We start from the raw sequence: 24,919 nt of genomic DNA, 5'->3' as shown, positions 1-24,919 counted from the left end.
GTTTTCGGTTGACTTATCGATTTTGACGAACCAAACGGATGAAAGTTTGGAAAACGAACTCGCGACGACAAGCCCACTTACCGATTCGTTTCATTTGCAAACTACACCGTGCTCCGATCACAAAGAATCTATTTAATACTCCCTTTAAGAGAAGGAGTACACAAAAAACTGATGTCGTCCTAACTCGAATTTAATTAAGATCGACAATTATTGATTTCCGAACGCATAAGCGATCCGATGGTTACCAAGATTAATATCTATGACTGGCTATCGTCCACTAGTGTTGTTACAAAAATTTCTTTTCATGGGTCATTAATAAATAGTGGAAATCCATTAACCAAATCAAAATTGCAATTAATCAAAGTTAAACCAAATATTAAAGCTAACGACCCAATTACACAAACTACTTAAAAAGCGCGTTCTTACTTGCAATTAAAACGGGTGGGTGGGGATCACGGTCTTTACACTCGATTTTTTTTTGCCGTGTGCGAAAGGGAGAGAGAGAAAAGGAGAGAGAAGGTTGGCGGTCGGTGGGAACACGTGGCGCCCGATCAACGGCCAGATCGGATCCCTACTGGTCCCGTGAAAACAGCCGCGTGGGGGGACCTGAAAAATCTGCCCCAGCGCCACCCCTCGAGTCCAACCCCTCCTCGGATCGTGGCTTCGGACCCGGGACCCACGCCGCGACCGGCCACCGGCTCTCCCTGTGAACACACGCACGTTGTACGGATCTGTATGTATAATTACACAGGCGCTCTGCAGAAGCCAGCTCTCTCTAGTTTCTCCTACTTGCTTTCGTTTTAACCGGCGTTAGCCTGGCAAGATTATTTTTCCTCTTTAATATATAAATAATCCTTTTTGGGGTTTAATTTTCCCGTTCACCGTCTTCTTTCTATATATGGCTCCTCTCCTCCCAATAGAGTAGCGAAGCTACGGTGGCGACTCCGCTGCGCGAGATTTCACCGGGAAAATTCTCGCCCCTTTTTCTTTTCTCGGAATCCGGGCTTTGCCAGAGAGAGAGAGAGAGATTCATCGATTCGGGTAATTGTTCATACGGAACTTTCAAGAAATTTTTTTTTCTTTTTGTTTAATGGTTCTGTGTGGCGGAAGGAGTGGCGTGCCCTTTTCGGGATCCGATTTTCCTGGAAAACTGTTTGAATCGAGCTTTTAAGCTTTTCGAGAGCACATGCTTAAGAGCTTCGCTGGCTGCTTGAAGTTCATTCTCCATTATCTTCTCTCGAGAAAGTGAAGATTTTCCCTGCTTTTATATTGTGTTTTCCGGGGAAAAAAAAATGAAAGAGGTTGGGTCGATAGTGTGAGCAAAGATCGAGGCTTTGTTGCCAGTGAAAAATTCATTAGCTTGAGGTGGTGAATCTGTTTTTCTCGTGTTGACTCAGTTTCATTGGTCTCTGCGACTTCTCAGGTTTTGCGTGAACTGGGAGGGAACAAAAGTTGCAAGCTTTCCGATTGGTGAGGGAGAGAGAGAGATTTTCGTTCCACGCCCAAGCTTTTTCCGGGGGAAGTTTTGGATTTTCGCTTAAAAGCTTCTTCACCTTACGCTTCTGCTGCATCATCAGTACCAGGAGAACAATTATGGGGGTGAAAGTGCCGACGGCCTGTTTTCAGTGGTCGCAGCCGATCGTTCCCCAATCACCGTCCTGGTCTCAAACTCTAGCCTCCTCGATCTCGTCTCCTTCCTCGCGGCGGCGAGTGCGAAGCAACGTCGGGCCTCTATTGTGCCGGTACGAGCAGAGTGTGGAACGCTGTGCTCTGTTCGGCGCTCCGTCGAAGAAGAAGATCCACAGGTTCCGATCCTCTGATTACTCGAAGCCCAGAGCTCGCACTGTGAAGCGCGCTTGCAGTGCGGGCCTTGATGATGCTTTCTCCGACGAGGAGTTCTCGAAGAAGATTCAAGAGTTGGCACTCAGGTTTCAGCTCTCCGACGACGTTAATGGTGGCGTGGATAGTACACCTGCTGATGCAGGGGCAGTGGCAGAGCCGGCCTCTGACTGTGGGGAGGACGAGGTTTCTTCGAGAATGAACAGTAGCGTCAACTTTGACTCTGAACGAATGCAACTTCCATTGTCGAATATCGAGCATAAGGAACATCCATGGCAAGACGAGAGAATTGAGCGAGATTCTTCAGATTATGAAGGCGACGACGCGATCATCCCCGCGAATGTTGAGCGGAGGGCGAATAGCGTGGATCTCCCGCTCTCACTGAGGATGATCAAGAGGAAGATGCAATGGAAGGAGGGCTTTAGAGAGGCCGGTGAATCGGTGTATTGCTCAGTGAAGAAGGCCTTCTCGTCGATGGTTTTCATCATCCGAGAGCTCCACTGCTTCGCTATGCAGATGAGGGAGGTCCTGTTTTACGAGGATTTGCAGGGGATTCTGGCCCGCGTGCAGCGAGAGATGCACGCCTCGTTCGTTTGGCTGTTTCAGCAGATTTTCTCGCACACGCCGACCTTGATGGTCTACGTGATGATCTTGCTGGCAAATTTCACGGTATACTCGATGGGGAGCAACGCAGCGATTGCAGCCGCACCGCCAGTTGGGATTTATGCCGCTGCCACGGAGACAGCTTCCGCTGTCGAAGTTCGAGACGATTCACAGCAGAAGTTCGATTCATCAACCGTTAAGACTTTTTCGATTTCGTCTTCCAGCGGGAAGACGACTTCGATCGGTGGAAACAATGGTGGGGGCGGGAAGGTTCGGCCCATCGCCAGCGGCATGGACGGCGAGGGACAGTTCCACCGGTCTGACAACTACGGTCAGATGCTTCCCGACGGAGCTTCTCAGTTATCCTCATTCGGGACCACGAGAGAAGCCGAGCCGGTCCCGGGGCAATCGCTCCGGGAGGAGGAGATGCGACTGTGGAACTCGGTGGTCGAGGAGGCTTCGCAAATGCAGGCATCCTCGAGGGACGAGGCCCTCGACCACGAGACAATGCAGAAGTTCGTCTCGCCGGTGACGGCGAAACCCGAACCCGACGACGACTACGCGGAGTATTTCAGGACGGAGCTGACCTACCAGACCAGCCTATACCAGGATCCTAGCAACGCTGTCCTCCTCGTCAATTACGCTCAATTCCTCTACCTCGTCGCCCATGACTACGACAGGTACTGTTCTCCTACATGTTCCTGCTCATGTTTCTTCTTTCGGCCATGCATAATCTCACATTCGTCGTATCACACGGGTACAAACTTCACCAAAACTCTGAAATTTGACGAGCAGTCGAGCGCAAATTCAGATTTTTTTTTTCCCTTCGTAAGTTTCTTTGTTCTCTGTCCTGAGAGAAATTTGTGCGGGTTCGATCCGAACTTGTCATCTCGTTCAAGTTGGCTGCTTTTTTTTTGGGAGCTTGACAGGGGAGTATGTGGTCGAGTTTCCATTCTAGGCAAATAAAGATCGATTTGACTCGGCCTTACGCGTTGGCCCCAAAAGAAATTTCGTGAATACAAATAAAAAAATAAAAAAGTAGAAGAAGAAGGAGAAAAAATCGGCCTTGCGCACGTGATTCACGCGCCTCACAGGAAAAGAAGAAAAATTAGTCTCCGTCACTTTCCCTCGACATGAAAGGGTTGCTCGACCGTAGATGTCGACGTCCCACTTGTTTTTCGTACGTTTGTTCTGGAGAAGCTTATGTTTGGCGGAATGTTTAGGGGACGCTCCATAACGTCTAATCTTTTTTGTGCTTTGCCTTCATGTTGGGGGATCGAACAGAGCGGAGGAGTACTTCAAGAAGGCGGTGGCGGCGGAGCCGGCGGACGCGGAGGCGTACAGGAAGTACGCGAGCTTCCTGTGGAGGGCGAGGAACGACCTGTGGGCGGCGGAGGAGATGTATCTGGAGGCGATATCGGTGGACCCGAGCAACTCGTTCTACGCCGCGGACTACGCCCACTTCCTGTGGAACACCGGGGGCGAGGATACGTGCTTCCCCCTCTCCTCGCCGGAGGACCAAGCCCACATCGACTGTGGCAGTGACCCCCATGAAGCATGACAATCAGTTTTTGAAAGCATGAAAGAGAAAACAAGCCATGCGGTTTCCTTTTCCTTTTCCTTTGTTTTTTTCGGAACCCTTCACTCAAAAATTCATTTTGTAGCAAGAATCAATCATATACAGAAAAAAAAGGACAGGCAACTCCTTTTTCTTTTTCTTTTTTGCCTTGGGTTTTTCGCTTTTGTTTGATCACGTGACCGGAGCATGCGATGTTGGGGGGCAATCAAAGCCGCCGATAGTGGCGAGCATTTGGGCCGGGGCCGACGCACATTGCCCGGTGATGGATGGTTTGGCTTCGGCTATAATTTTCCTTCCTTCTTTTGGTCCCACGGTGGACACAACCCACGTGCCTTAGTGTAATTGTAAATCTTTTTGTCAATATAGAAGATCCTTTCACAAGCAAGAGAAAGGAATGGATCTTCTTCTTGAGGTATCCATTTTAAGATCTAGAGATGATTGTATATACGAGGAACAAGGATGATCGATGTGAAGGTGGAGAGCGGTCGCCGAATGTGAAAATCTGGTTATGTAGTCGATGTCTTCAGAAGCAGAGACATGTAAGTAAAGTGGTTGTCGAGTCAAAAGTGAGGCGGGCTTTTAGCATTTTTTCCGAGAAAAAAGAAAGAACGAAAAAAAGGGGGGGCACACGCGCTTAGGTTCGTCGAATTGCTATGAGACACCTGTCCAAGGACACATGCCCAAAAAAGAAAGCAACTTTTCCAATGGGGTAACTTGATTTAATAGAACGCCAACAGCCATGATGCTACAACACATGGGATGGGATGTGATGGTCCTCTCGAGCCTTTGGGATTGAGGCTGGCCAAGCAGAAAATGACGGCCAAACCACGCCAAAGTAGCTCCCATCTCATCAAGGAATTGCCATTTCATTTTCCTTATAAAACTTTTATACACCATATTTTATCGCGATTTATTTTCATCATTCTCGAAGAATAATTTCTTTAGAATTTGTTGGGGTTTCACGGAATTATAGTCAGTTGTAATTTCATTACGAAAAAGAAGAAGAAGTTTTGTTCTTTGTTGTTATTGGGCTTGAGCGCATGTGTTTAGGGGAGTTTTAATAAGTGTATTACCAATTTTGGATCGCGTCGATAGGGAAAATTATCTATAAAATCCTAAACATTTTCATGTTTTACTAATTTTGGCCAGATATCACTAACCTTGACGCCAAACATCCCGCATGACACGGTCGGCATTGATGTAGATAATTTTTAATAATTTTTAATTAATATACTCACTTTACTTTATTTTTCCTTTTTTTTTTAATGTGTGACCGGCCACTAGGCAAGGGTTGCGGGGTCCTCGTTGGCCCCAACGAGGTCAACCTCACCTAGATCTAGGCAAGGCTGCCTCGCCCGTAGTTGGCAAGGCAGGGCGTCCTAGCTTTCGCACGTGGCGGGCGAGGCTCGGTGAGCCTTGCAGGCCATAAAAAGGAAAAAAGAAAGAAAGATAAAAAAATAATAATAATTGATAAAAAAAATATAAAAATTTTTATTAAAAATTGTTCACGTCGATCCCAATCGTGCCACCTAGAACGAGTGGCATCCACATGGCGATTTCTGGTCAAAGTTGGCCGAATGGACTCCGTAGTCCGAAATTGCAGTTCCACGATTTAGCAAATTTTACATATAGCATACACTCTGCATATTCCATTTTCTTAATCGTGATAGAAATGTGATGGTAGCAGTTGTATCTGCGGACCAATGAGCTATGCCGGAGCTTGTTTCATCCCCTTTAATAAAAGAAGAAGAAGAAGGAAACAAGACTTATCGAGGCCTAACTTAATGTATCTGTATTTTCTCAATACCTTGTTTTTTCTTCTTCTTTTTTTAATAAAAAAAGTGATGTATTCTTTATCCAAATAACACGTAATTTTTTTTGGGGGCCCGCTTCCTGTTATATTTCTATGTTGTCATAAAGCAACACCTTCTCCGTTTCGCACGTTTGACCATGCGTGGGCTTCAAAAGTTCTCAACAGGAGGATGTGCCCGTGATTTCTGTTGGAACCAAAAATAATAATGACGACTTTGAAAGTTTGGAATAAACGAACAGGCATAATAGAACGGAAAGAGAACTTATTGAAATGCAAATGCTTTTGCTTCGGTGTGTTTACTTACTCCTCTGAACTTCACAGCCTTTTGTAGTGGCCGGTAGCAGGCGACTTAGCATAAATGGCCGGCAACATCGAATGAGGAAAAGCTAGGAAGTCCATAAATTATCACAAATGCATTTGAAAGATAATCTTGGCCTTCTTTTTTCTTTATTCTTCTTCGGTAGCTCTCCTTCGTTAATTGCAAATAGTTCTTCTTGTCTTCATTCCTATTCATGCAATGATTCTTCTTGTTTTTTGTTTTCTTCGGACGCCTATCATGAATCGAGGCTTTCTTCGAAGATCGCTTGAACAGCAACTAACGTGCTCAAATCCAATAATCAATTTTACATTATTCAAACAATATCGGAGTGGAAAAAAAATTAAAAGCATCGTTTTAACTCGTTGACTGTAAATGACAAATTTATTATGCAAAAGGATAATTGGCGATTTGTTTCTATACGTCATATTGTTTAGCTTTTATGGATGCGTGGGGCAGAACTTGTCACTTGTAATGTTTGTATTTGTGATCTTAGAAACTTCAATTGCACTATTTCCGCCTTTAATTGTTGTTTGATGTAGTTTATTTATTATATTTATTTGCAGGAGAATAAGTCCCCTATAAATTGTAGACCTTATACAATTATGACGGTGGAAGCTCTTGCTTTAGTTTATTATAGTTAAGGAGTTTAGGTTAATACTCATGTAATTTCTCGATAAAATTATTAGGGCATGTTTGTCTCCTGAAAAAATTCGTGGTAAAGAAAAATGCTTTTCTAGAAATTATTTTTCATGAAAACGTTTTTTTCTTTTTAGGTTAGGAAATTCATTTTTGTAATATTAAGCATGCATAGTTTTACTGGTCGTATGTAGGGGTGATCGGTTCCCAGTCCGGTCCGGTTCCCCTCAAGAACCAAGAACCGGACCGGTGGTTCCGATTCTCAATTTTCCGGAACTGGGAACCGGACCACCGGTCCGGTCCGGTTCCCGGGCGGTTCCATTGGATTGAACACATGCAAAAAAAAAAAATTGTACCATTCCTGGACGGTCCCGATCTAGAAAATATAGAGACTGGACATTAAAAAATTTCAAGTTCATTTCCTAAAACGGGTTTTTCAAGGTAAAGTTGAGAACTTTTTGCAAGATTGTTTCCAAAATGCATATGGGATTCAAGCAAAAACGATCTCCCTTTAGGTCAAAAACGGCCCAGGAACCGATTGAGGCAAGATCGAGATGAAAATTTTATTTGGGGACTAAAAAGGCAAGATCAAGAAAACTCCATGCGCATGGAGTTTTCTTGATAAAAAAAAAAAATCGATCGGTCCGGTCCGGGCGGTCCGGTCCTCGCAAACCCTAGAACCGGGAACCGGACCGCTCCCTCTAGAACCGGGAACCGGACCGCCGGCCCCGGTCCGGGCGGTCCCGGTTCAGGCAGTCCGATTTGCTCACCCCTAGTCGTATGTGGTTTTTCGTTGACTTATCATTATCAGCAAACCAATCGTGCAAAAGTTTGAAAAACTAATTCACGAAAATTTTTAACTCTCAAACAAACTCACCCATTGAAGCTATTTACTTATTATTGAAGTCGAAACAAAACTATTTATGTCGTTTTTTGCTTTTTTTTTTTTTTTTTTTCAAATGTAGACAAAATTTGCCAAGAGAGTATCGATAATAAGAGAATGAAGTCAGACAAGATGTATTTTCATGAGGTTTTTTTATGTAAAGGGGGATACCAGAATATCAAGTAAATTTGATGTACTTCCCAAAACTAAACATGATTTTCAATCTATCGAGTCTTCTTTGTTGTATACTCTCATGTTTTTTTTTTATTATTATTTGTCCTATCTCTAACTCTCATCTCTTTTATTTTTGTTCCGTCTCTTCGCAGAGCGCGGGAATCGAATCCCGTACCTATGATACTTGCGTCCCCCTATTGACATGTTTGTCTAATCAAAGTTAAGTTTTCATAAGCAAATGCAATTTTTTTTTATCTAGAGAAATTGCGAAAATTTAATCTCATATGTTTTGTGTGAAAATTTGGCATGACTTTAGAGATTCCGACGATTGGGCACGAATAGGATGAAGGGAAGCGTTCTAAGAAGCTTTTTAATGCCTTAAAGATCCCCTTGGTTGGACAACTTAATAGCCCATAATTTACTTAACGTTGCCTAGTAAATATTTATAAGAACATGAACTTCGATTAGTATTAAATACTTCGATTTAATTTTCAAAAGCGAGTAATTTTATTTCCTTGCCTTTTTAAGTGTTTCAATTTATTTTGTTTTTGCAATGTTTTTCCCCCCAAATTAGTCTATTAATGTATTCCTTGAGACTTCTCCCTTTGCCATTGACTTCCTCAAGACTTAAACCAAAATCCCTAATTGGCAATGGCCAAGAGGTGTGCCCGGGTTGATAAGGCCAAGCATGACCTGTTACCCGACTGCTGTGCCAATTTCGGGCATGTTATATCGAGGACCGACTTATGTCTAGACTCGTCAAATAGATGAGTAATTTTATTGATTAATTGTCAAGTAGAATTTAGAGATTAACATAGAAAATTTTGTAAAATAATCTTATTTTCATAAACTTTTACTTTTGTTGTGCATATCACCATCAAATCCTTTCTTACCTTGATATTTGTTCGAAAACACTTCATGGACGATGTTAATTATTGTCAATTCAAAACGATGCTTTTTTTTTATTTAATTATATTTCATCTTCTAAAATTTCACATTGAAGAATACAACTATGATTTTTTTTTTAAGTTCTTCATAGAGGTTTTTTTTTTCCTTCGTGTCATCGATCATCCCATTCTATGTATGTGTGTATAAAAGCCAACTAATAAGAAAGAGTTTGATGGTGATACACACAGCAAATGTGAACGATTATAAACAAATGATTGCCTTAAAAAAGTGCTTATGATGATTTCTTTTAGATTCTACTTGTCAATTAATCCACAAATTTGTTAGACCACGTTGAAAAGCCCTAGGTTTTTCGAAATTTCTCTTTTCGACAACACTGATTTCAAAATAAGTAAAATATAACGATAAATTGAAAACATAGTGGGATACCCACCCGAAAAAAAAAAAAAACCATGCGAATTCTTAATTATGGCAATTATATCCTGCACAGAAATAGAAAAACTGAAAACAAGGAAAGTAAATAAATTTCCCAGCCACCACTTTAAATTGTGATTAAATGATTGATGGCAATTTTATCTTTCTGATGAAAATTTGGATTTAACCTTATAAGGGGTGGAAATAGCACACAAATTATTTAAGAATCCAAATAATTTCTCAAAATATATATATCTATGTATTGCAAATATAACTAAAACTACAGCACAAAAATTTACCTAGATGAAATACAAGTTAATCACAGAGATACAACTTCAGAAAAATACAAACAAGCTCATGCCTTGAATAAAGTGAAATTGCAACTGAAATGTTACCGCACGAGGTCATTGGTTGCTATGCCAATGTGAATAACCACCATCTCCGATGACATGATATCATCGGAGATTTGTTGATGAGCACGTACTTCTCCTGTCATTTCCTCCCTGAGCTGAGAGGTGTAGACGATAGTCATTTTCAGATTCTTTGACGGTGGATTGATGCGTGAGGGGCGGGCAGGCTGGCAGTGAGCATTACACTGCGAAAAAGAAGAAGAAGAAGGAAGATCGCGACTGTTTGGCCTTCCACCACCGCGAAACATGGACGCCGTCTTAATCGACCCTTTCCATATAGTTGCTGTCATCTTTGAATAGATAATCGCCCCCCACATAAGTGACTAACACCAAAGTACTCGAGGAACACGCGGGGTGTTGTTTTCGTTCTTCTTGAATCTCGAATCCAAACAAGAGGAATACCCTTATGGTTCTTGAAGAATTTTTCCACCAAAAATATCATCCTCTTTGATAACTACTTCCTTCGAGGCCCCATTTTACATTATTGTTTTTTTGCCTTTTTTCTAATTGTCAATACCTTCATATCCATCAAATTTGGTATTTATACATGTGTTCATGGAAAAAAAAAAAACTTAAGTATTGTGCATGCAAAGTGTGAGTTAACACTCTATTTTTTTTTTTTTTTTTGGTTGAAGAGTTAACGTTTAGTTAGATAATTGAAAATGGGCTCGTTTTGATAAGAATGGCCTTTTACGACAGTATGTATGGTTATTGTTTTATAGTTAATATTACAGAAAAGCTCAAACTAGTACACATGTGATAATTTTATCCCAAATTAATTTTTTGATCACAAAAAATCTCAAATTCGTACACTTATGATAAATTTACTCCCAACTAATTTTTTTGACCACCAAAATCCCAAAATGATACATATGTGATAAATTTGTCTTCCATTAGTTTTTGTTAAATTAAGTTTATGCTACCAAGAACTCCAAATCAATACACATATGACAAACGAAGAGTAAAAAATCTCAAACTGGTAAACATATCAACTTACATATGTCATCTAATTCAGCAATTTGACGGTAAAATTTAACGGGATAAATTTATCACAGGTGTATCGGTTTAGAGTTTTTGGTAGTCAAAAAGTTAGTTTGGGATATCATAGGCATACCGATTTGGAATTTTTCGTGGTATTAACCCTTGTTTTTATTCTTCAACAGCTACTCTACATGAGTCTATCTGTGTTTCATTTTCTTTTTACCTTATTACTTTTTCGCTCTTGATTTTTCTTCAATAAATTAAGATTGCATTGGTTTCATGAAAGATTAATGAATCAGTAAATATTTTTAGAAAAAATTGCTCATATCCCTTAAAAAAATCCATGAACGAATTTTTTTCATTGTTTATGAAAATATTTAGATACAAATTGTGATAGAAAATGATTTTTTTTCAATGTCTAACTATTAGAAACGATATGAGTGGTCATTTTTAGGAAAATACTTTTTAAACCATTCATTTTTTATGAAACAAACGGAATTTAAGTCATGTGTACAGTTTAGTTTATATGTACGGTGATCGAAAAGTGGATTATACCTATAAACCTTACCGTAAGTTTCCCTCTCGAGAATAGTGGAAATGATTGGAAAAGTAATAAATTGGATTAAAGAAGCCAAAAATAGCTTCCTTGTATAAAACATAAGGTATTTCAGACTATTTATCCGAGTTTACAGTTCCTCTCTTTTTTCTCTTTTTATTTGCAAAATACCCATGTCTTCCAAATTTATATTAGAACAAAACTTAATGGTTTAGCAATTTTTTTTCTTATATATGTAAATAGCGTTTTAAGATGATCTTTGTGCTTATGACAAGATGGTAACATGATTTTATTGGGAAAATTATCAAATAAGTCCTAAATTTATTGCACTTGTATTAATTCAGTCCTAAACCTTTAAATTGTATCAATTTAGTCCTAACCTTTCGACGATTTATCAATGTAGTCCTTCCGATCAATTTTGATTATAAAAAACTGATGTGGTGGTCTAGTCAACGCCAGCTGTCCTATGCGGCATGGCAGACGCTAACATGGATAACTATTTAGAATTTTTTTTCTTTTCTATTTTTTACTTTCCTTTTAGCCAGTAGCCGAGAAGGGCTGGGCGAGGGTTGCCTCACCTAGGCAAGTAGGCAAGGGTTGCCTTGGACGTGGCTTGTGAGGGTTGTCGGGCCCTCATCGCCCCAATAAATAAGAAAAGAAAATGAAAAACAAATAAAAAATTAATTTTTTTAAAAAAAGTGCAGAAAAGGTCCACGTTAGCGCCCGCGATGCAACGTAGGACGGCCGATGTCCACGTTAGCGATTTTCAAACAAAATCGACTGAATGGATTACATTGGCAAATTTTCAAAATTATTTGGACTCAATTGGCCAAATTAAAATGTTGAGAACTAATTTGACACAAATATAATAGGCTTAGTACTTTCTTGGTAATTTTCCTTCAATTTGTTGTGGGTAGCAAAAGTAACATGTAAGTCAAAATGATTTTCACTTGAGAGCTGTACTAGGCATAAAAAATATTCTAAAAATAATCTATAGTGCTATGAGCAATTGGGGCAATCATAGATTGATCCCACCAATTGTTCTCATTTTGCTAATACTAATTACGTGAGCTGGCTTTGAAGAGGTTTCTGAGCTTCTCTACCATTAATTCTCCTCAAAAATTAGGTTACCACGCCATAATTGAATGATCTGTTGCATTATTACCAATCTGGCATTGATTGTTCTAAAACATTCCCTAATCATGACTCTAGTTGTCCAGCATTATCAACTAAAGTCTCCTTTGGATTGGCTGAGCCCTACACTTTTTCATCAGCTTCTTTCATGATACAAGAGTTTCAGCAAATGTGGATTCCATTTTCGCATATGGCAAAGACTTCGAGGCACATGTCAGAACATATGGCCAACCAACAATCGACAAAAACCAAACAAAAAGCACATTACAAAATTTAAAATATATAATTTCTCCAGTTTTTAATGTACTAAAATATTGAATCCAATCCAAATAGATAATTTTAATGAAGTAAAATTAAAGCTAACAAAGAATAAACCCCAATTGCTGCGTTCAGTCAAGCTATTTGAATTTTTTTTTCGTCAAAAAGCTATTTGAATTTATTGAGAACTAAAGTCATATGATTTCTGTGACTCTTAGCATTAGGAAGGACCTCAATTTTGGATGTCTTCGAAATAGCATATGTTCGTTGGTGCGAAGTCTATGCGTCACCATTCAAGGTTTATTGCATCGGTGGCATAGTGATCTCGGTGATGGGAGCGGTGTCGGTGTCGCCTCAAGGAGAGGTGATGGCCTGCTGTCTTGTTGTCATTGCGGGATTCTTGTCGGTGCTCGGATGGAGCGAGCACGTAGGGAGTTTCCCTTGTCTTCGGGGTAGTGAAGGAAAATCAAAGTGCCACACTGCTAGACTGGAGGTACTGGCTACCGTCTGAGAAGCGGGTTGGATAGCAGTTGCGGTCTATATCAAGATCGAAATAGCGAGGGAATTTTTTGAGAATTTGCGAGAGAAGTGGCGGAGGTAAACATGAGAGGGAGAGATGTCTAATTTAGAGAAAATTTTGCACTTTTTTTTTTTTTAATACCTGTGAGACCGGCCTCGACCGACCGTCCAACAGTTACTGGGTCAGTCCCAAGCCACTATTGATAGGGCCTTCGGGGGCCCATTTCAAATTTTTTGGGCCCATGTAGACTCGACCTCATGAAAGAAAATTTAGTGCCGGGCCCAACCACGCCAATAGCCATTCCCATCCCTAACTGGATGTTTAATTGGCTCTTTATACACTAGAGTTTCATAGGCCGAAGTTACTACAGCAACCACTCATATCATTCTCTGTTTTCCTTTCATAAATTGGTTACAACTAGAGGTGAGCAAATCTGTCCGCCTGGACCGGATGGGATTGATGATTTGGCTTCTGATTCTAGAGGGAGGCGGTTAGGTTCTCGGTTCTTAAAATTAGAACCGGTGGTCGGACGATCCGATTCCAGGTTCCAGGTTCATGGGGTTCAAGATTGAACCAGTGGGTTTTAATTTTTTTTTTAATGTAACCGTAAATCTAATGTTTCCCTTCTTTCTTTCCCATTCTTTCCCTGGCCTCGTCACCTCGCCCTCTTTCATGACTGAACCTCGTCTTTCTCTTCGTGTCTTTTTCTCCGTCGAAGATGAAAAGCCAACCGATGCTCATCTTTCTCGGGACATTCTCCTCTCAGTTGCCAAAGAGAATGGTCGTGGAACGGTGTCTTTTGCCTTTTGTTTTGCAGCTTCTTTTGGTTTCTTCACTGGATTTTTTTGGCTTTCTCCAGCATTACTTACGAGTGTCCTGTGCCTTGTATTCCACCTCTATATTATCCTTCATTGTGTTTTCTTGTGCAAGGATGACTCCTGAACTGGCTTCATTGGAACGCCTGAGAACTGGACTAGACAGGTCGGTCTGATCCCATGGGCCGTCGGTCTAGTCCTTGGTCCTGAAAATTGAGAATCGGGCCTACCGATCAGGTCCCTAGGTCTTGAGAGGAACCGGACCGGACAAAGGACTACTCACCCCTAGTTATAATTACAATATATTGATTTGATGACAAAGGATGTAATCACTAGGGGTTTGCTCCAATAGCCACTCTTCTCACATAAGAAGGGGGATGTGGGGGTTCGCATCTCTACCTTCGAGGGAAGTTGGGGTGATGACGCATAAGGACAAGCATAATTTCGCAACCTGCGCCCACACGGGATGTGTGCACACACATAGCACACACGGGATGTACATAATTATGCTATTTTTCAAATACACAATCAAACTCCTATTACTGAATATCCTCCCATACTCTTATTGCTCCCCCTGATCCCATGCTAAAAGAGATCTTCGAATTCGCTAATCTAATGCCCTTGAATTCCGAACTCGACCAATCTGTAAGGTATTTTAGGACAGGCCTAAACTCAATAAATGAATGCTCTAGATCTAACGTAGGAGATCTACTCACCACTCGCAACAATCAACAAGAAACATCACATATCATTGAGATAAGTCACTATTATTCAACATACGCCAAAATTCATTTATTCAAGTTATTTCTTAGTTATTTACATGTTCGTAGTAGAATAGTTCAATCACTCGAGGAATAAAACATGTATTCTATATAATTTAATTGCTTGTAATCTAATCCCAATCTAATGCGTTAAAGAATTCAACTTTTGAAAGCACGTACCAAAATGTAGATTTACAACTACATGATGACGACTATACCATAATATTACATTACAAGCTAGACAAGCCATATCATTTCATGTATGAATAATAAGATTTCGTGTCCCCCCAACCTTGTAGAGACCCGTCTTTGGACAGTTGAATATCGGCTTTCTCCTAGAGTACTTATAAGAGTGAGTTCGCTCTCTGATAAATAAGCCTTGACAATGGTTTTCTTCACATGGCACTATTAACAGCAAATCACAGTACCATCACAATTGCCAGATTATATAGTGATAGTGCAAGTATTATTGGACTAATCTTTTGGCATTTCCCGTGTTAGCATTTTGGAACCAAATACCCTATTATTATCTTTGGCAAATCCACAGACTCTTACTTATTAAATAATCATCATTCAATCCAAGAGTTCACGTCGATTGTACATTACCTGATTTTATGATAATTCCCACTTTTCAATTAAGACTAAAATGTATGCTTAGCCCCACGATCCTTCATGACTTTCATTCAATTTCGTACATGACATGAATAACATACTTGTATAATGACAACAATATAACCATGTATTATCACAAAAAATATCAAAATAGACATTCCTTCATCATAGTGCATCAATATATAAGATGTTAATCTTGGCACTTTCTATATAATAAAGTGAGTTTTTTTTAACCATATGTTTCATTATATACCAACACTACATGCTATAAATTGGTGCATATTACATAAGGTTAATACAACCAAAGACCCCAAATTAGTATACTTGCGCCACTTTTGCCCTAAACTAATTTTTGTGTCACAAAAACTTCCGAATTGGTCCCAAACTAATTTTTGTGTAAAAAAAATTCAAAATTGGTACAACCGTGCCACATTTACTACCAAAAAAGTTCAAATTTTACCTCAATATGGGGTAGATGTGGCACAGATATATCAATTTAGGGTAAATGTAACACGAGTGTACCGGTTTGAGATTTGTTGTGATACAAAAATTAGTTTGTGTAAATGTGGCATGGATGTACCAATTTGGTATCTTTGATGGTGTTAGCCTTATCACATAAAATTATTCCGGTATGTCTCACACCTCAAATTTTCTCTTAATCTAGCTCTACTAACCAAATTAATTAGCTGAGGGCATTCATTGCTATTTGATTTATATGAATGTCTTGTTGACATAATATACATGTCCCATATTTCGTAAAATTACAAAAATAACCATTTTTTCAACATACTTTTTGCAATTAATACCAAATTTTCACTACATAGATAGATTGTCTAGATTAGGTAATTAGTTGTAAAACTAAGTGAGAATCTACCATCATAAGCATCCTCGACACGAAGAAAGCTCCCATAATTTTCAATTTTAGAAATTACAAAATAGCCCAAATTTTAAAATAAATAGATTTTACCCGATTTCATTTCCTTTAATTTTTATACCTTAATCACTAACTAATAATCACTCTTTAAGTAATAAATTTCACTATTCACATAAGCATTTATAAGTTGTTACGTTTTTGCCTTTTTATTTCACAAAATTACAATTTGACTCCCTTTGAATGAATAGGTTCATCTTTCTAATGCCTAAACTTATCAATGACATTTATCTTCTTGAAATCATTCAACCACAAACATAGTATGACTCATAGCATCTTCTAATGGCATCCTGAACATACTAGATTTTTCATGTGATATTAGTACAATTTCATATCAAAAGCACAAGTAGACCTCAACCATCATCAACATGGCACCACCATGACACAAAATCATATATAATCAATGACACATAGTTTTTCCTCTTATTAGATCATCATGACATCATTAATTCCTTTTAACAACATGGGTATATAATATGATTCAAACTTTGACCTAAAATCAAGTAAGTATCAACCCAATTCTCTCCCTAGAGCTTCACTTACCATGAATGGAATTTTGAAAATACAAAGCCTTTAATTACCCTAAAAGCAAAATAAAGAATAAAAATTAAGAACTCTCATCGTTTTAAAACAGCAAAACTAGTTTAATAAAAAAAAAATGGATACATGAATTTGACCTAGTAAACACTTGATTGGCGAGGCTAAAAACACAATGCCAATTTGATTGATTTCAGAGTTTGATTGAACTATGATATGAGTTGAAACTTTTGCTTTGCTTGACAAGATTGGAAAGTGTATAAAACATTCAAGATAAGCTTTGAAGATGGTGCTGAGTTTGCTCTTTTCTTCACAAGAAACAAGATAGAAAATCTTATGAAGTTGAAGAGCTTGTGACGAGGTGAGCTACGGTAAGATGAGGGAGTGAAATACGAAAACTTAACTCATGTTTCTCAAGAGTTGCAAGTAATAGATATTGATTAATTAGGTTTAAAAATTCATTACCAGATAGAAACTTTCAAATAGAAAAGTTACAAGTGGCTTATTTTGACCCGCTAAATGAGGATATTTGATTAGAATACAAGGTGAGAAATTGACATAAGTGTTCAAATTAAAAAGTTGCAAGTGGTTTATTTTGAGTAGCCAAATAAAGATATGTGATTAGAATGCTAAGTAAGAAATGAAGAGAAGTGTTCATGTAAAATGGTGACAAATGGCTTAGTTTGGGTGATTGAAGAAGATATTTTAAAAACTGTGTCGCGACCTAGAAAAATAAACAAGTTAATTTTCGGGCTAATGGATTATCAGGTTAATTAATTAACTAACCTAACTCGGACTCTCCCAAGTCCATACTAAATCGCAACTTAAGGTTCAAATAATTAACACGCAATGTGATTTGAATTTGGAGTCGCCACTAATCATTTTCGGTAGGTTGATTAGAAACCTAAATAAAATAGCGGGAGAAAACTATCTTATTTCCGCGAACCAGAGATTTTGAATTCGGGGATTTGGTTACGTCAGATTTCTCTAACGCCCTTTCGGTACCATTTTCATGAAAAATATTTGATTTGGCAATTTTGATGAATTTTACTTGAAATTCAAAGATGCAATTTTTTGGCTTTTTATCTTCTTTTTTATGAGAATGTAAAACATTGAACTTTGTGCGATATACACCATGGATGATTTAGAAAGAAAGAAAACGCAGCCAAGCACGAGTATTTACAGAAATAAATTAACATGTAATAATGCTAAAATTTGGAGCACGTGGCATGTCTAAAATAAACAAACAAATGTTCAAACCAAACGATTACATTTTTGTAGATCGAGATGGAAAGGATTACCTTCTATTACACAAAATCTTACTCACATACACGTTATAGTTCCCTTCAAGATCTCGGAGCTGGAAGAACGCGGCTGACGTCGAAAATGGCAAGCAATGGCGTTGTTGGGTTGCGAGGGGCGAAATATGTGTCGGGACTCGTCGAAGATGATACTCGACTAAAACTCTTTTCTTCACTCTCGAATTTTCTCTTCTGATTTTTCTCAAGAACTCTCTTTTCCCTCTCTAAAAATTTCTCTCAAAAACTCTCTCAAAACTCTCTCAATTCTCTTCCACTTCCGCCCTCAAAACTCTCTCAATTCTCTATCACCAAAATTCTCCTCCTCAATTCTCAAGAACTCTCCCTCTTTTATAGCCAAATTTCTCCACCCTTCATTCTTCATCTTCATTTCTTCACCTTCCATTTTCATCTTCTCTTCTTCATCTTCATTTCTTCACCTTCCATTTTCATCTTCCCTTCTTCATCTTCATTTCTTCACCTTCCATTTTCATCTTCCCTTCTTCATCTTCCCTTCTTCATCTTCTTTTGGTATTTGCAATACAGTCCCCGAAGTTTCAAGTATTTGCAATGCGATCCCTGAAATTTTAAGTATTTGCAATACAGTCCCTGAAGTTTCAAATCTTCTCGGTGTATTTTTCCATCCCGTGCCTAGTCTAGACGCATGCTAAATTAAGTGTTCCGCTTGCCAAATTATATGCCAATGCAATGTACGCTAAAAATAAATATGTGAGATGATTTTTATTTAGAACTAAAATTAGTTCTAATTTTTATGCAAAAAATAGATTAGTCAAAATTTAGGCGTCAACAGCTGCCCCTCTTTGAGTGGAGGCTCGTAGAGGTTCCGCTCAAAGACAAAATTGAATCCTAAATTTTGACAAGGCAAATTATGGATAAACTTTTTGGCGGGAGTTTTAATCCCATTTTTTATGTAATGAAGTGATGCATGATATGCAAGACCGTAAATAACATGTGCTAAAACTTCTCTTTTCCATGTTAGAGAAACCTGCACATGGATCGCATATGAGAATACCTGTTTTACCAAATACCTCATAAGCTGCTGATTCCCTTAATTTCCCAGTTTCTTGCAAACACGAGGACCTTAAGGTATTTGGCCTATCTGTTATTAGAGACTTCTCCCTAATGCGAGACAGCGCAAGATATGTGTGTCCTACAAGAGCTACGTCATTGTGAGTCGAAAGAAGTGGAATCAAGTTCACAAGAGCTACGTCGTTGTGAGTTGATTAAATGTTGAAATCGCCAGTGCATATGTCTTCACGATTCGACAAAGGGGAATCAAAATCATAAGAGCTACGTCATTATGATTTGGTTTGGATCAAAATCATGGGTGCTTATGTCTTCATGATTTGATAGAGGAGCCGAAAATCATAAGAGCTATGTCATTATGAGCCGACTAAAGGTCAAGATCACCGGTGCATACGTCTTCGTGATTCGAGACCGAAATCATAAGAGCTACGTCGTTATGATTTGATAAGATGTCAAGATCGCCGGTGCATATGTCTTCACGATCTGAGATTGAAACCATAAGAGCTACGTCGTTATGATTTGATAAGATGTCAAGATCGCCAGTGCATATGTCTTCACGTCCCGAGATTGAAACCATAAGAGCTACGTCGTTATGATTTGATAAGATGTCAAGATCGCCGAGTGCATATGTCTACACGACTTGACGGAAGAGGCATATTGCCCGAATTGAACAATATTTGATAGGAGCACCATCGAATGGAATCGATAAGTACAAAAGGGGCATATTGCCCGAATTGAATCATAACAACTATCATGAGAAGAGTTGTTAATTTGAAAAGGGGTTCAGAAAACTTACCCGGGTTCTCCAAACGATTAATCAAGGAACGAAGCGATTGTCAGTATCGTACACGGTAGGCATTTGCCAGCAAAACTTGCTCATTCAATAATCCTTGGATGAATTTCGAGACCTTGGGAGGGAACTCGAACATCGGGAATGTATTACCTATCATAGAATGTCATAGGTAACACACACAAACATATTCAACAATGAGTATAATGCAATCACTCATACTATGGTTCATGCATAACCATTCAGTCAAGTTTGCATTACCAATTTTGTCCAGGGAGGTTCTCACATTACGAATACCTCGAATGTGAGCTGAATGGGGGGACTTCAGTCCGAAAGGGCTTTCTCTCACTCTCGAGAAAAGCTATTTATCCTGTCTGCAGGATTCAAGAGAAATCACTCAATCTTTCCATCATCGCATTCGATAAGGATCCAAGTAATCTCGCAATTGATACGACCGAGTCGATCCGGAGGTCTTGATTAGGACCGTAATGAGAGCTAGGTCAAAGGTTTACAAAGGGGACTCCAGTTGAGTCAAGGTTGCTTTGAAATGAATTTCTTCATCATTTGCTCCGGATTTACAAGTCAAGAATCCCGCAAAAATGAGAGAGAAATAATCTTGCTCGAACTTTTTCGAGTGATGCTTAAAATCATTTAACTCTACGTTAACTCAAGTGCCCTAATCGGAAGAGACTTTGGAGGGTTATAACGTAGGCTAGGATTGGGGACCGAGGAACGAAAAGGCTCGTTTTGGCTCAGAAATTAAATGAGAAGGGGCTTGACGTTGGTGATCATCGCCGACTAGTCACCGATCTTGGTCTTCCGGAAATGTCTTCGAAAAGAATACCATCATTGAATGAGGGATGGTAGATTTCTACTGAAAATTGCACTTTGCAAACCGATTTCTTGGGGAGTCTTCTTCATAACAAGTGTCTGTCAAGGATTTGCAAGAGACACAATGCAAACATGTACATGGAATTTACAACTTAACGGGCAAAAACGTACATTCAAAATTCAGAAGTACTTTACAAATGAATGTGCATTGGCCTTACTTTTGGTAGGCACTTTGCTTTTCCTATGCTTGAAATTTTCGTATGAGATCAGCCTTTGCTTTTCTTACTCCCGACTCTCATTTTTCTTTTTTTCTTCTTTTTTTTTTTTTTCGAGAAGAGATTTCTTTTCCTTTTTCTTTGAGAGCTCTTCGACATCTCTTTATTTTACTTTTTTTTTTGTTGTTTTTTTTTTTCGAGAGCGGGCCCTTCTCCTTTAAGCTGAGTTTGCCTCTCCTTTTTTTTTTTTACAATCCCATGATTTTGAACCAGGAATTACAACAAACATAAACATTTACAAAGAAAAATTATGTAAACATAAAAAATCTAGCATACAAGAAATGAGTCCATTCGGGAATTCTCTGTCGACCCGACCATCTCCAATTCTAATCCTTGGGAAAATGCTATCTTCGTCTTTGGAATGAGCAAATGATCACCAACGGGGGTTTAAGAAATGAATTTGCAGGCTCAAGTGGGCTATGCAAAGAATGAAGTGTATAGGATAGAGAAGTGAATGCTCTTCATTATCCTAAGGCACTTGAATTAAAATTCGAGTATAAATGCAAAGAAATACCCGAAGATTAATGTTAGTCCGAGCAAGAAAATTTCTAACCATTTACCTCGTGTTGCTGCTGGAATTAACTCGTCTGGACTCCGGTGTGGGGTGGTTCTTGACAGGGGTGAAGAAATGAAACCACCGCTCAAAAGGGGTAATCAATGGATAACCTGTAGTGTTTAGGATAGAGAAATGAACGCCTCCGTCACTTCGGTTATCGTACCTTTCGCGAGAAAACTCTTTACCTCGGGAAATGCGGAATTTTGCCACCGTTCATTTCGCCTGAAAAAATTGGACGTGTTTGGGAAATGATTGCCTTTCATCATCCTGTCATGCCCCATTCCATACATTTGATGTATCTTATGTAGTTCATGTTCCTTATTCAGAGTTGGTAAATTAAATATGAGGAACAGTCATGCACAAACTATGCAATGTATGAGTGTTTTCGAGCATATAAAATGTAGCAACTTTTTATCTTGGTGCAAGCACGTAAGAAAATTCTTAGGGGCGTGGATCGTGAGTTGCCCCCGCTCATGCAAATGAGTTGCAAAACTTTATTGTCTACTTCGAGACATGAGATTGTCAAAGGCTTCAAAAATTTCTCGGTTCATTAATTTTAAAGAGAAGGGATACTTCCCTATCCGGAAAGGCAAAGACCCCTGTAAAAATCAAAAGGGAAAGCGTCAATGTACGTTCTCATGTTCTAAACGAGTTGAAACGATACCGCTTTACCCTTGTACGAATTTCTTGTGAACTTTGAATTGAAAAGATTAACTCATCTGGATCAGATTGTATGTCCGGGATGTTATATCTCCGGTTTTGTAACCATTGGGCTGAGCTTCAATCGGCATTGAACTGCGAAGCAAAAAGGTTTTTATTAATCTTTGTACATTGATGCCAAATCCCAGGATCGAACTCGGGACGCCTCGGACCACTGTCATTCCCCCAACCACTAGGCTATGGTGATGTTGGCGTCCATGGTTGGTTCGCTTTTTGCTATATTGTCCTCAAAACAGTTGGCAATCCCCTGTTGAGAATGAAATAAGATTAAATTAGAGTTTGAAACGACTAAGAGCCAATTGGGACGATACGGAGTTACCCATCTTTGAGCCCGCTTGGTCTTTTACTCGTATTCTCCCAAGTAAGGCTATTCGGAATCTCTCTTTACGGATGTTCAGGGGCGTCGTCCACAAATTGATTTGCTACGGGCCTAGCTTAGTAAGGAACTTACGCATTTGACAAGAGAGGAGAAAATTCGTCCTTTAACTCTAGGCAAATTCTAGACAGGTTAGAAAGTAAAAAAATATCCCACGTAGGGGAACTATACATGGAGTATTCATGCGAGATTGGTTCCACCTCTCTTCTTGGCCACTTCAACGATCAACCGATTCTCGTCTTGGACTAAACACCAACAATCGTTGTTTGAAGACCCATAATAACTTGCTTCGGATCACGGCTCTGGAGGTCCTTCATTTCCAAACAGGCTCATCAAGGTAGCAAGCTCATCATCAAAGTAATCTTCTGATTTTTCGAGCAATTGATACTCGAATTGGGCATTGTTACTTGCTAACACCGGTGACAGATTGCTGTGAGCGATCTGACTCCTTAAGCTTGAGCCTCCGTCGTTGCTCGGGAACTTGTAGGGATGATCAACTGGTCCGCTACTAGAACCACCAGCGGAATGTTGGTATAACTTTGTATTCTTGATTGGGAAGTGGCCGGGTACCTTTTGCTCGGTAGGTTTTCCCGAATTGATCTTCCAACCAACTCGGGTCCGGTCGCCTTGGTCCCAAGCTGCATCATGCTTCCTCGACTTATCTCTAACCCTTTGAAGGTGATTTGTGACACTTTGCATGGTGAGTCCGTCTATATTCATCATTTTATGTACAGCCGGTGGTCGTGCTTGAATTGATTCCTAGCAGTCGAACCGCCTCAATGAATATAGAATGAAGCTTGGCGGACCAAAGGGGCCTTTTCTTTTGGACAAAATCGTCGTCGTCGCCTTGGTCGTGGTTTTTTTGTACAAGTAATTGCTTCCTTACAGCATGCTGCCAAATGTTTTGGAGCACTTGAACGCAGACCGGCTTCTGCGGGACGTCTCGAGCACCATGCGATATGGCCCTCGTTATGAACTGCTGATCATTACTTGCTGATACTACGATGACCCGTATGTCCAACTCGGAATCAATGATCTTTAAGAGACTGAAACCATCCATGTCGATCCCTACGACGGCTGTGACGACGATGTCAAAATCATATTTGTACTGCCTCGGTACTTGTAAGGCATCCGTTGCTTTCGCATTAGCAAAAACCCCGTACATGCAACTTCTCAGCATAGCAACGAGGATTGAGAGGGAAACGGGGTTGCCATCAATGACCATGACTCGCAGATCTTCGGGATAGGAAGGTTCCCATACTTCCGCCCGGAATGAACGTGTTTTTCTTTTAAAACCTTCCATATGTAGATCAAAAATGGCTGTTTCGACCAAAGACCGAGCTTTAGATGTTCTCGGACTTGCAAAACAATCCGCCCGAAAATCACAAAAGTGATGGTGGTCTTTCGTGACGAGTTCTGGTGGTCATTTATAAACTTTTTCTGAACTGTTAGTCTCGCATATAGGTTCTTGCTTTTTCTACGAAAGAGGACAACTTTTTCTCTCCTTTCCGGTCTTAGTGCCTTGGATTCATTTCGTAATAACTCTTGCCTCTCACTCAATCTGTCATCTTTTTCCTTTTCTGATATGTAGGAGCCCTCAAATCTTTTCGCTTTCTCTATGAACGAGGCGCTTATTTCCTTCCTCGGATCTTTTCGGTTCCCCCTACGAACGAGGCGATTATTTCCTTCCTCGAGATCTTTTCACTTCCTCCCGAGGCGCTTATTTCCTCGAATCTTTTTGCTTTCTCTAATAACGAGGCAGCTATTTTTTCTCAAATCTTTTTGCATCTATCTATGTGAAGGCTTTTAATGCTTTTCCTTTCGGCGTTCGGTCAAATCTGACAAAGAATTCACGCATTTAAGCATGATGATATTTGCGGATAGTACTGTTCTTTGCCCCTTGATTAACTCTAGGCGTAAAAGGAAGAATGTCTCACATGGGGACTTTGTAACAAACAATACATTCATTCACGCATGTCTCTACTTCTCTTGAGAATTCATAAGGGCTAGCTAGTAATGCTCAAAAGAGTGATATTTTGAAAGCCCATAATAAAAACTCAAGCTTCATGTAGGCTACGGATTCGGAGTTTCATCGGTGTTGAATTGGCCGATCGTGACATCGTGGAAACTCCAATTGTAGTGATGCATGTCACTTCCCTCGAAGGGCATCGGTTACGCCTCCGCAAGGCCGACATTCAGGGATGTATCCCCAACGAAATCCGATTGTGCGAGAACTTGCTCGGGAGGATGAATCGATAAATGAGCATTTTCAATGCTCAGATGTGGCTCATCAAGGAACATGCCACCAAAGGTGATGGGGTTGCTGCAGACATGGCAAATAGCGA

General features: G+C 39.7%; 1 protein-coding gene across 2 annotated transcripts; it reads left to right on the top strand.

Moving 5' to 3' along the window:
* Nucleotides 1–891: 891 nt before the first annotated feature.
* LOC115736674 lies at nucleotides 892–4,039 on the top strand. Of its 2 annotated transcripts, XM_030668495.1 has the most exons (3): nucleotides 892–1,041; nucleotides 1,424–3,122; nucleotides 3,727–4,039. In XM_030668495.1, exons 2-3 carry the CDS (start codon nucleotides 1,594–1,596, stop codon nucleotides 4,001–4,003), a joined length of 1,806 nt encoding a protein of 601 aa, XP_030524355.1. In that variant the 5' UTR covers nucleotides 892–1,041; nucleotides 1,424–1,593; the 3' UTR covers nucleotides 4,004–4,039. The 2 variants fall into 2 exon arrangements, with proteins under 2 accessions (XP_030524355.1, XP_048140006.1); XM_048284049.1 differs by lacking the exon at nucleotides 892–1,041 and having other exon boundaries at nucleotides 1,063–3,122.
* The last annotated feature ends 20,880 nt before the right edge of the window (nucleotides 4,040–24,919 follow it).

The sequence above is a fragment of the Rhodamnia argentea genome, chromosome 8 (genome assembly GCF_020921035.1).
Source record: "Rhodamnia argentea isolate NSW1041297 chromosome 8, ASM2092103v1, whole genome shotgun sequence".
Classification (NCBI taxonomy): Eukaryota; Viridiplantae; Streptophyta; class Magnoliopsida; order Myrtales; family Myrtaceae; genus Rhodamnia; species Rhodamnia argentea.
Note: the sequence above shows the minus strand (reverse complement) of the source record. Positions and strands in the feature narration are given on the sequence as shown.